General features: G+C 46.3%; 2 protein-coding genes across 5 annotated transcripts in view; both read left to right on the plus strand.

Annotated features, from left to right (window-relative positions):
* The window catches only part of CELF1 (CUGBP Elav-like family member 1), a 69,705-nt gene extending 64,717 nt beyond the window's left edge, over positions 1-4,988 (plus strand). For both annotated transcript variants that reach the window (XR_012623239.1, XR_012623240.1), the window contains exon 20: positions 4,851-4,988. The gene's annotated coding sequence lies outside the window, so the exon portion shown is untranslated. The remainder of the gene's footprint in view (positions 1-4,850) is intronic.
* Positions 1,766-11,782, plus strand: RAPSN (receptor associated protein of the synapse). Of its 3 annotated transcripts, XM_074823978.1 has the most exons (8): positions 1,766-2,318; positions 4,851-5,189; positions 6,492-6,650; positions 6,987-7,085; positions 7,175-7,297; positions 9,928-9,981; positions 10,608-10,807; positions 11,541-11,782. In XM_074823978.1, exons 1-8 carry the CDS (start codon positions 2,103-2,105, stop codon positions 11,611-11,613), a joined length of 1,263 nt encoding a protein of 420 aa, XP_074680079.1. In that variant the 5' UTR covers positions 1,766-2,102; the 3' UTR covers positions 11,614-11,782. The 3 variants fall into 3 exon arrangements, with proteins under 3 accessions (XP_074680079.1, XP_074680080.1, XP_074680082.1); XM_074823979.1 differs by lacking the exon at positions 9,928-9,981; XM_074823981.1 differs by lacking the exons at positions 9,928-9,981; positions 10,608-10,807.
* The last annotated feature ends 287 nt before the right edge of the window (positions 11,783-12,069 follow it).

Raw genomic sequence — 12,069 nt, forward strand, 5'->3', positions numbered from 1 at the left:
TTTTCCATGGGGATCAGTCTTCCACATCTTGTGTCCATTCCACCACCCACCTCCAGAGAGACACAGAAGAATTACTGCAGGGAGGAGAGACTTTTTAATTCTGAATCAGACTTTTATGGAAGCCTAAAAATCTATAAAGTACCTAGATAATAATTTTAACAGTGCTGCTGAAGTGATTTTTGCACATCAACCACCTGTGCCTCAGCATTACTTTTTTTCAGCCTTCTGTAGATTTTTTTCCAGTTTCTACTTCCGCAGTTTGAGAGTACACGGAGTCTATGCTGAAACATCAGCATATTATCACTCTGAAACTAGCACATTACCACTCTGCAAAACAATGCTAAATTAAATAATGCAAATATCATGGAGTATACGAGCTTCCAAAAGAGAAACAGTCTGATTGTAGCAAGACTTTTCTACCATTTAAAATGCTTTTCTCTTAAAAATATTTTTCTGAGGAGATTTTGGATAAAGGCATGGATGGAATTTCTTGAGATCATGACTGCTATGATGTAAAGCCTCTGGGTAGACTGTGTTTCCTTATTCTTTTGTGTCCTGCTTTCCTTAGGGATATTACCTCAGGAAGGTTCCTTTGGGTTTGTGTTTCCTTAGGCAGCCATGACACAGGCCAGGATGGTCCAACGGGTGGCCTGTGAGATGACTGTGTTGATACTGACCTCTGCTTGGGGAATAACTGCCACCAAATTCATATAGAGGCAGGGAGGCAGCTGGAGACATGCCTGCTTCTGCATGTGGGTCTGTTGTTAAAACTGAATTGCCCTTTTCTTCTATTTGGCCTGTAAAAGGATCCCAAAACAGGTGTCTGGGACTCCTGTATCTGAAAAGCGTTAGAGTTCCTGGAGGCATTTCCCCCCCACCACCAGGTTTGGTGTCTCTCCTTATGAAGGACAGGGTAAATCTATAGATGACCAAGACTGGGCCCATTAAAAATGCAGCACATCAATGGGGGTATGAAACTTGATTCCTAGAGGAACCAGTCTAACTTTTTCAAAGGTGTGTAGAAGGAATAAAGCTATCTTCTAATTGGGCCAACAATTCTCTTATGCAATCAGAAGATGCAGAAATCTGTTGCTTTGGGTCATTATTATCATTCATCATAAAAGATCAGCAAGTTCTGGATGCAGAACTTCAGCAGTGCCTTTGACAACTTCTGTTGAAAACTCTGTCACAAGGTATCCAATGGCAGTGAGCAACAAGTCAGTCGTGAACAAAGTTTTTCAGGATGGTTAGCTTCTCGTTGTCCCTGAAATTAAGAAGCCAGTGCCATATTTGCAGCAAATCTGTGCCAGAGCTGACCTTTGTCCACAGCAACAGTCCATATTGCTGCTGAGGCCCTCAAAAAGGGAGCCTAAATGTTGTGCCTGGCAAAGTATAGGCACATTGTTGCAGGTATAATAGTGCATGTGTGTACATGCTAGAGCCTTCTAGTTCATGCCTTACTTTTTACGGCATGTATTGTTGCTAAGGCGACTATCCTAGCTGAGGCAGCTACCTCCCAGGCTAGCCCACCACCACCAGTGCTTGCAGAAGGGGATGGCCAGAGAGAGGGAGGAAAGAGACAACTGAGATGTCCCTGTGACTGCAGCTGATTGTCTCTCCCTGGGGTATTTATAAGCTGCGTGCTGGCGGGCAGGGGTGGGCAGTTGGCTCGCTGTGACCTTGGGAGCCGGGGAGTCTGGCTAGCATTCCTGGGAGCCACATGAGCCCGACTGGCAGGCACAGCTGCAGCCAATGGGGAGGGGACCAGCGCTGGCTGCTCAGATTGAGTTTCACTCCTGTCGCTTCAGATTTTTCTCTTTCTCTCCCTGTTGTGCTTTTCCTCTTTGTTTATGGGATTGGACAGGCGAATGCACTGATGGAGTCATAGCGAGCAAGACGTTTGCCTAATGGATTTGGGATCCTACCTTCAGTGCTGAGCAACCAGTTCTTGCCATTGCCTACCATAGCTCCAGCCCCCTGACATGGCTGGGCTTCTACGGCTCAAAGCCTTCTGAGCACACAACCCGCCCTCCTCTCTTAGGGCATCTTATGTTGTGTTCTCTTCTATGCACGTCCTTTTTGCTGTCCTTAGAGGTTAGTATATGAGGCTTTTTAATGCATGGGAGATGGGTCAGGACCAGACAAAGCAACAGATAGAGAAAGGACTCCATCTTTACCAGTCTAATCAGACCGAAAAGGCCCTGCGAGTCTGGATGAGGGTTTTGGAGAAGTCTGCGGATCCTGCTGGCAGGTTTCGGGTTTTGGGTTGCCTCATCACTGCTCATGCAGAGATGGGCAGATACAAAGATATGCTGAAGGTAAGGCGAACTGGAGATGAATGCATGCCATTGTGTCGCACCCACTACGGAGAGTGGCTGGAGATCAGAATGTGAAATTGGGGGATTTATTTCATATATAGTAGAACCAGCTATTGAGTCCATATTGTGGGCTGCCATAATCGCTGTGTTGACCAATAGCTCCAGCCCATAAGATACACATAATGCTACTTTTATGCAGTCTGGTCCCTCAGAATTCCCAGGTTACTGAGGTCCTCCAGTTAATCATGGGGATCCTTCTTGATTTATTCCCCACATACAGGCACACCGTGTTATCAGGCTTCAGGAAAGGGTATGAAAACAGGGCTTTTGCTCCACTTAAAGCTGTTTACAGTGTGTATATCAGTGTAAAAAGAGAACTCCAAGCAGATTCTGTAGAATAAGCAGCAGTCTTGTGACAACATCTGTTATCTTGATGTTCAATTGCTGTTTGATGTCTAATGCAGGTCTTACATTGTTTTTTATTACAATTATTTGTTTGCAAGGGGGCTGATTAAGAGGGGAAGGAGGATGCTTTTTTGACGGGGGGGTGTTGCACTGAGAGATGTTCCAGGAGGGGTCTGACAGTTGAGGTCAGAGAGGGGCTTCCAGTCATCAGGACAACATAAAAGAAAGAAGAATATGGGGCTTGATGTTGATGGAGAGTGGTAAAAAGATGCTGAAGTTACATTTCAGGAGCATGAGGATAAATGTGTTTGATTAAATTAACAAGAAGAAGCTGATAGGTGGATTTGAGAAGTAACAGGATGCATATAGAGAAGAGCAGGCAGTGTTTGGGTGGGTGATGCAGGAATCTGGAAGTCAAGGCAAGAGGGTATTTTAATAGTCTGAAGAAAATATCCCAGCCTGAAATAGGGTCTTGCTAAAGGGCTTTGATATTCTTTTCCTGATGTTTTTGATTGCCTCTTACTAGTCTGGTAATCACTCAGGATTTAGCACAAAATGTGAAGGGGGTGCCCACATCTCATGGAAAAGTTTTTGGTAGTTCTGTTTAGGGCGGGGGGGGGGGGAGCACATCTTACAGGTAAACCCATGCACATGTCAAAGCCCTATCATAAAACCAAATACTTAGGATGAAGAAGGAAAGAGAGCTATTAATACCCTTGGAAAACATTTGAAGAAAACCAGTTCTGTTAAGTGAGGTGGAATTAAGTGGTGGCAGAAACAACAGACTGATTAGGGAAGAGAGAAGCAAAAAAGGTAAGATGTGGCTACATGAAGGAAATACTGAAGGCTTCATGGAAAACAAGAAACAGGCAAAGGAATGGGCTCGGTATACCTGAACCTTAATTTGTTACCCAAGAAGAGAACAGAAAGTGGGATCAGAGTAGGCGAATTTTAGTTCTTCCCAGTATTAGGAAGCAAAAAATGGCTTCAGTCAAACTGAAGACTTTACCGCAAGTGATTGAAGATAAAGAGGAAGGAGAACTTTAGCAATAAACCACTGAGAGAGGAAATAACAGGAAAAAAGGGGTCAGAATTAAAGGCACGAAATGTAACTGTGATTTAAAAAGGGTCATGACGCTCAACCTCTTTTGGAGAGAAAAATTACTTCACACCAAGGAAAGAGGCTGTAGCAATCAGGAAATAATGAAGAACTTGTTCAAAGGTAAGGGGATGTGGGGAAGCATGAGCTAATGCACATTACTGAGTCCACATAGCAGCTTTCCTAAACTGCTAAGGAAACTGAGAACATATATACCCAAACATATGCAATTTATGGTTGGGGTTTTTTTATTTTGTGAAGAATGTAAAATGTTCTAGTAGCTTAAATTATTACGTGTTACCACTATACAAAAAGGAAATACTTGGTGCCCTTGGGAATTGTTATCCAGAAACCTAACTGATAATCTCTAATGAAAACACATACTGAGAAAATTGATAAATATTTACCTTTGCTACTGGTATTAATTCAAGCCAGCAGTGTGCTTGGTTCATCACAAAACACAATGAGTCACTGCTCAAAAGAGTTTGTGCAGTCTAAAAGAAAGAGACTTCAAATAATTTAAGAGGACTGTATGCAATGAACCCTGAAGGTTAATAGAACAAAAACTATCAAGACTGCAGTTTGTCAGTAAAAAATTGATTAAAGTAGCAGCTTGCTTTCTTTTATTAATAGAGTACTTTTAATACCTTAAGAATCCCAGAGAGTGCAGAATAAATTAAACTGACTGAAAGAAAACTGAGCTGCATTGTGTCAGATGTTTCCTGCTTCACCCGCTTCACTTTAGGGCCATTTAAAAGCTTTTTTTCCACTAACTGCTAGCCTAGTTTATCTTCCTTGCCCCAGAGACTGTGTGGAGAGAGGGAGAGGTTTCTTCAGACTGCTCACAGGCCTTCGAAACCACCAGATAACTGCTCAGTGTACACAATGCTTCTCAGGCTGTGCTGCTGGACTCTTATGCCCTGCTCAGAGATGAGCCACTTCTCCAGTACAGGCGCTACTCTGCAGGTGTTTGAGCTGTATTTAAATAAACTACATGCTTCTATAAACACTGTCTTTTCTACTTAAAGTTTGCAGTGGTACAGATTGACACAGCACGGGAGCTGGAAGACCCGGATTACCTTACAGAGAGCTACCTAAACCTGGCTCGCAGCAATGAGAAACTCTGTGAATTCCAGAAAACAATCTCTTACTGTAAGACATGCCTGAACATGCAGGGTACCACTGTGAGCCTGCAGCTGAACGGCCAGGTGAGCCTCAGCATGGGCAATGCCTTCTTGGGCCTCAGCATTTTCCAGAAGGCTTTGGAGTGCTTTGAGAAAGCTTTACGCTACGCACACAACAACGATGACAAGATGCTGGAGTGTCGAGTCTGCTGCAGCCTTGGGAACTTCTACGCCCAGATAAAGGTGTGGTAACCTGAGGGTGATTGTCTCGTGGATTCAGGAAAGAATTGGAAATGGTGTGAATTTCAGATTATTTCTTTGCTATAGAGAGTGAAGTACAGAGAGAGCATTGTAAGCTAAAATCTCTTCTTTGTAAAATCATCATTGAGTACTCTCCTTCACAGTAAGGATGGGAGGATTAATGTAATGTTTATATAGCACAGCAGAAGCAGCTGTGAATATTCCTGTGTGTTGAAAAGATCAAACTTAGCTTCAAAGAAGATCACATCAGAGGAGGTGCTGTCTGCACACAGGGCTGGCGGCCAGAACTCACAGATTCTGTCAACCACATAGCAGGCAAATAGCTATTTATATGGGCAAAACCAGGCAGGAACTGAGGATGGGGGTGATTTGTGATACACATATATATATTTAAAAAAATATATATTTACAATACAATTTCTATTACAAACAGCAACAAATAGGTTTTCCTCACAAAGTCTTGATTTTTTTGTCACTAATGGAAGACTTGCCAACTGAAGTGTTGAAAACTATCAGTAAACTTCCCTCATCATACCAAAAATAAAGAACAGAACATTGTGCTGGATACTTTTAAGGGATGAAATAAGAAGGGAGAAAGGAACTTTTAGAAGATGTGGTTTCCTTTGCGTGTCGTGGAGAATTAAAAAAATATGAGGTCTTTTTCATTTCTGCAGTTTCATTTAACTTACGTGAGAAGGGTTTTAGATACTTGGATGACGGTTTTACATACTTACTGTAAAATGAGATTTCTTTCCCAAACGCTTCTAATGCAGAAAGATGCTTAAAAATGAAAATATGTTTTATTATTATCGATTGTGGATTTGGCGAGGCCATGATTCTTTGTTCCTGTTTCCTGCAACAATGGATAACCAGCCTCTTGGAGATCCTGACTCGCCATATGGAGAACATGAGGGCTCCATGTAGACGTTGAAAGCAGAGATGAAGTTAAGTTTTCAGCCTTTGGTTACAGAGGAGGGTAAATGGTTCCTGCAGAGTAAAGCTGATGGCGTACTATATAAAATTCATTTGCTGTGTCATTGCCCCAGTGTCATGAACCCAGCAAGTAATAGAAATTCGGTATATGGCAATTCCACCTTTCACAGTTTGACACCCAGTGAAAACACCTAGTGAAACACCACATGTGGAAGAGGAGCAGCAGGAGTTGAAAGGTGTGCAGAAATCTGCTAGCTGTTGCAATGTTAGTAGATAAAAAATGGTTGCTTTTTCTTCTCTTTTGCTTTATTTTTGCTGTCACTGCTGTCTGCCCGCTTGTCTGCCTTACAGGACTACGAGAAAGCCTTGTTCTTCCCATGTAAAGCAGCTGAGCTGGTGAATGATTATGGAAAGGGCTGGAGCTTGAAGTACCGTGCGATGAGCCAGTACCACATGGCAGTGGCCTATCGGCAGCTGGGGCGCTTGGCAGATGCTATGGACTGCTGTGAGGTACAGGCTGCAGGCAGATGCAGAGCTCTCACAGATCTCTGCAAGGGATCTTCCCTAAGGACCGGGAGCGGGAGAAACCGTGGCGTTCACACTTGACTGGATGTTCCTGCTGCCTCCCAGTCTTGGAGACGTGGTTTCAGTAGCCCAGGGGGCCCCCAGAGTTTGGGTCTGTGACTGGCCCTTGGTTGGGAACGCATGAACAAGGCTTTACTTGCCTTAAAAACATTGTGCCATTTCTTTGGAGCTGACCTCTCGGTGGCTGGAGTGCACAGTCCCAGCCCTGCTGTTTTGAACCAGGAACAAGCTCTTTTACTGACCGAAGACATTTTCTTTCAGGAGTCCATGAAGATTGCCCTGCAGCATGGTGACCGGCCTCTGCAAGCGCTGTGTCTGCTGTGCTTTGCAGATATTCATCGCAGTCGCAAAGACGTGCAGGTACAGCTCTTTCCTGCCAGGAAGGACAGAGGGATAGCGAGAGGGTGTGAAAAACATCAAAACATGTGTTTTCCTCCCTGCTTCTGCAGACAGCCTTTCCTCGGTATGATTCCTCCATGAGCATCATGACAGAGATTGGCAACCGCCTGGGCCTGACCCAGGTGCTGCTGGGAGTGACTAAGTGCTGGATGATCCAGAAGGAGCTGGACAAGGTCAGTTCCAAACTTGTTTCTACAGAAGTCTGTTAGACAAGATTAGAGCATACAGTCTTTTTCTGACCCGTATGCCCATCAACATGCAGTCAAGACTGTACCCCTTGGTTCTGTTGCTTGTACAGTCACATTTCTCCGAACGGTCCCTCTCAGCCAGGAATTTGTTACTGACAGCATGAACATCCATTCTGAGTCAGACTGCTGACTTACAGAATTGTCTCATTAGTCAGTCCTGATGCCTTTTAAGCACTACACTGAGAAACCAGCACTGAGGGAAGGAAACCTACTCCTGCCATTGTAGGCAATCAGCTTATGTTTATGCTCTGAAATAGACTCCACTGCCTGGTTTGTAGCTATATGACTAAGCTCGTTGTTGTGATAGTGATGATTAGACAGCTCTACAGCTCCACCATGTGCTTTGCAGACAAACGTGGTGTCAAATTCCTAGAGAAACTTTGAAGGTATAAACTGTGACGTTGAACAGAGAAATGAGAGCAGAAAATCGTTTAGGACTAGACAACCAATCAATATAGTACAAGGGGGTGACGTTACTTATTTTGAAAATGTTTAGGCAGTGTATGTGTGTTCCAATCCAGATTGCACTAGATGCAGCAGGAACATTACTGGGCTGCAGAATGAGCTGCTCAAAGGTTTGCCTGAACTAGTGCTGAACAACCTGGAATACCTGCACAGTGCCACATCAGGATGCTGGTTTGCGTGTAGACATGAAGATTCACTCTTATCGCTCATATGAGACACAAAGAAATTTAGCTCAAACGAAGCATTCCAGATATTAGGGAATCAAGTATGTGTCTGTCGGAAAAGACAAGTCCAAGGTGCTGTCAGCATCTGAGTTGCTTACAGCAGGGAATCTGTTGGGCAAGATACACCTTGCAATCTCAGTAAGTAAACACTATGTGTGCAATGGAAGAAGAAACTGCGGACTTAAAAACTTTGCTCAGTGTAATCCCTTCCCAGCCTCCTATCTCATATTCAGAAGAATGGGACAGGACGCAGCAAGTAGGCCTCTCTACAGAAAAAAATATTCAGAGCACTCACCAAACCCCTACATCCACCTCCAGCCATTGGCACCCTCTGTTATCACAAGCAGTTCTCACCTGTGAGAGACTTGCACAGAGTCCTCATCTTACCAAAACCCACAAAAGAAGAGAATGAATAGATGAATCTTGTATTCTGTTCCAGGCTTTAGAGGAAAGTCTGCCCTGGTGGGTCAGGGACCTTATGCCCATTGCCCCAAATGTGGCCTACCCAAATGTCACAGTCCCGAATACTCGCCCAAGCCTGTTCCTCATCTTGCCAGTCCCAGTTTCCATTTCTCATGCTACTCGTCCCAGTATCAGTTACCTAATAAAGCAGTTTGTTAACTTTCCACTTGCAGATTCCCTGTTCTTGTCCTAGCTTCCTCCATCTTCCTGGTCTCCTTGGCCAGTTAGTCTGTTTCCTTTCATTTGCATGTAGTCATTAGTGTTGCAGATCTTCCCAGGCTGCTGGCGTAGCCTGCTTGCCCAGACTCTTGTGCAGTCTCATGTTCCTGTCCAAGACAAACTGCTCCCTGGACTTCTCAGCATCTCTTCTCCCACCCCACATGCTTCATTTTGATTCTCAGTGCCGGTCATTAATTTCAGGGTTTTCCAGTCACTCTTCCTAGGCACAGCTCTTGGTTATGTTCTACCTGCTAGCCTTCAGTTCCTGCTTCCCTCTTCTACAAGTTCCTTATCCTAGGCTGTTGCTGCCAGCACAAGTCTACTGCCATCTCCTCCACATTCAAAGTGCATTCTTTCATCTCATCTGGTTTTCGTCTCCTAGAATAGCAGCAATGGAAAATTATAGGGTAGAAATTTTATAATGTTCCTCCTGAACTGCATCACAGGGGAGACATCATCTTCCCCGTGGACAATCTGAAGCAGATCTCGGTAGTTCTGGAAAACAGAGACTGATGATCAGAACAGTGAAGAACACTGTGGCATCTAGGGGAAAGTAGGGACTCATTTGGTTTAACAGCTGCTATGCTAAATACTTTCCTTCAGCTTGAAAAAGATAGATAGCAGTACACTCCTACATCACACCACGTGTAAGGAGGACAAAGTGGATATATGAACAGCAGGGAAAAAATGGAAGAGCGTGGTGTGTTGGTGGTGCTGATCCCTTCCCTCCCCTCCTCTACAAGTGAAATTGGAGTTGCCCAAGGATTACTGAGCCTGTAGGGTAGGATGGGGAAAAGGCTTGCTTTGCTTGTGCTTCGTCCCAACCCCAATGAGCATGTGTGACCGAGTTTAAATAAGTCTGTGTTCTCTCTGCTTGGAAACACCAGCCTCTGCCAACATCATACCCCTACTTTGCACTGTGTGGCTGGAACAGAAATGCAGCTCTTGGATTATCTGTGGTCTTCCAGAAACCAAGCTTTTCTTACAGATGAACTTTTGGGAGGGGAGGGAAACCTGCCAGACAGCTATCTTGCACCTCCAGAGTTGCAGTGATGCTTTTGTTTACCCAAATTCTACTCTGTACCTCTTTACCCTTTTCTTTTAATGATTCCCATAGGGCACTCATGCAAGTCTGGTTTTGATATATCAGACTGAGAACTGATGATGCGTGCTCTCCATTCACAGGCTCTGGAAAGCATTGAAAAGGCACAGGAGCTGGCAGAGGGACTAGGGAACAAGGTAGGATCCTACAGCTTCTCTTCAGCACTGTCTGTAGTTTTCTGTCAGGCAACCTAAGAAGCCAAGCACTGAAGTATCCAGACTTGTTATTGCTTATTAATGTGTCCATATTAACCAGCTGATGCTTGGGACTTGCTTTGTTGTGGGCAGTTGCGCAGGTGATCATCAGTGTGCAAGTCTGAAAAGTGAGGGAGGAGTCACAGGTGGATAAACAAAGGGGGATAGGAAGCAGTAAAAATGCGGTATGAAACAAGCAGAGAGCCTAGAGGATTAGGGGTCTCTTCTTGAAAAACATGATTGCCCTGAGCAGAAGCTGAGCTGTGTGCTGGCTGGAGGCGAAGGGAAGTGAAACACAGTGCATGTCATGGGTAGTGCAGGAAAACAATCTTGATGAAAGAGCTGGAGTGTGCCTCAAACCTGGTGCCCCCCTTTTGTGTTAGGGAGAAGTATGGTTAATGGCAGGAAGTGCTGAGGGACCAGATGTCCTTACATGGATCCTACCCCTCGGGCAGCTTTCTGTGCTGATAGTTCTCTAGCTGGGGCTGTAGGGGTTTCCACTCCTCCTGTTACTGGCCTGTCTTCACCTTGTTGTTCACTTTTCTTATGTTTCTGCCCTTCACGTGCAGCTTGGCCTGCTGAAGCTCCACTGCCTGTGTGAAAGGATCTATCGCACAAAGGGGCAGCAGCGAGAATTGCGTGACCATGTAGTGAAGTTCCATGAATGTGTGGAGGAGATGGAGCTGTACTGTGGCATGTGTGGAGAGTCCATTGGGGAGAAGAACAACCAGCTCCAGGCGCTGCCTTGTTCCCACTTCTTCCACTTAAAGTAATGAGCTGAAAGTACTAAAGATCCTTGTCGTGACATTAGTCGCAGGAAAGGGCTGTTCATGTCCAGAGCAGGACAGTCCTATGCATGCTGTTCCCCAGGTCTTTGTCCTGCTGACCTGTGCCCTGCAGCATCCTATTGCTGTGTCGTGAATCTCATGACCTTGAAGGGTGAGGTTTAGCCGTTAATACTCAACCCCCTCCCACTTCTGTCCTCTAAATGATTGTGCACTGATGTCCTCACCTGGCCCAGTTCACAGGTTCTTATCTAATTCCTCTTGGGGGAATCAGCTCTTCGCTCCCAGGGGCCGTTTGGATTTTTCCCCTGAATCCCCCCACTTTCTCTGTTGTCTAGAGGTGCACTGAGGTGAAGAAGGTGTTCGGTTTGTTTGTGCTACTGCCATAAACTTAGCTGTACCATCGTTGTGTTTCTAGTAGAAACGTACGTGTAACAAAACACTCGGTTCTGAAAACTAACAATTTAAAAACACAGCCTCACCATGACACCAAAATAGGATCAAACTAGGGCGAGGCTCTACATTTGTCTCCGGCAGTACAGGAACTTAATTGTGTAGAGGAACGTGCTGAAGTGCCTCCACGGAACGGGTGGAAAAAATCTTTGCCCGTGAGGGGAGGGAGCTTTGTCCTGTGCTCCGTCGTTAATACATAGAGCAGCAGCGGGAGGGGCGCTGGGGGACGCAGAGCCCCCCCGAACCGACCTCCTCCCTTTGCAGGTGCCTCCAGACCAACGGGACCCGGGGCTGCCCCAACTGCCGCCGCTTGTCGGTGAAGCCCGGCTACGTCTGACCCGCCCGTGGGGCTCGGCCTGCGCCGCGGGGCCTGCTGGGGGCGGCGGGGAGGGACGGGGGGGGGGGGCGCGGCTCCTCGGTCTCCCCTCAGCGCGCCCAGCTCCCTCCCTCCTCGCTCCTCTGTACGGGCAATGACTGTAATAAAGGGCTTTTCGCCGGGAAAGCGCCCGCCGATCTTCGCCACCGGGCTCCGCGGGGCCGCCCCTCACGCGTGGGACGGGCCCGGGCTGGGGCGGGACTGGGGGGGAGAGGAGGCCAGCAGCACCCGGCTCCTGCTCCGCCCCTGCCCCGCACCAAGATGGCGCCGGGGGCCATCACTCAGCAGATTTCGCGGCGGCACGTGACCTGCGCGGCCGTTTCACCCGCCCACACGCTACTGCCGCCGGCAGATTCGGCACAGCCGCCGAGCCAGGGCGGGGGATGAGGAAGAGGAGGGGTGACTGAGGTACCACCA

Source organism: Strix aluco, chromosome 4 (genome assembly GCF_031877795.1).
Source record: "Strix aluco isolate bStrAlu1 chromosome 4, bStrAlu1.hap1, whole genome shotgun sequence".
NCBI classification, from domain to species: domain Eukaryota; kingdom Metazoa; phylum Chordata; class Aves; order Strigiformes; family Strigidae; genus Strix; species Strix aluco.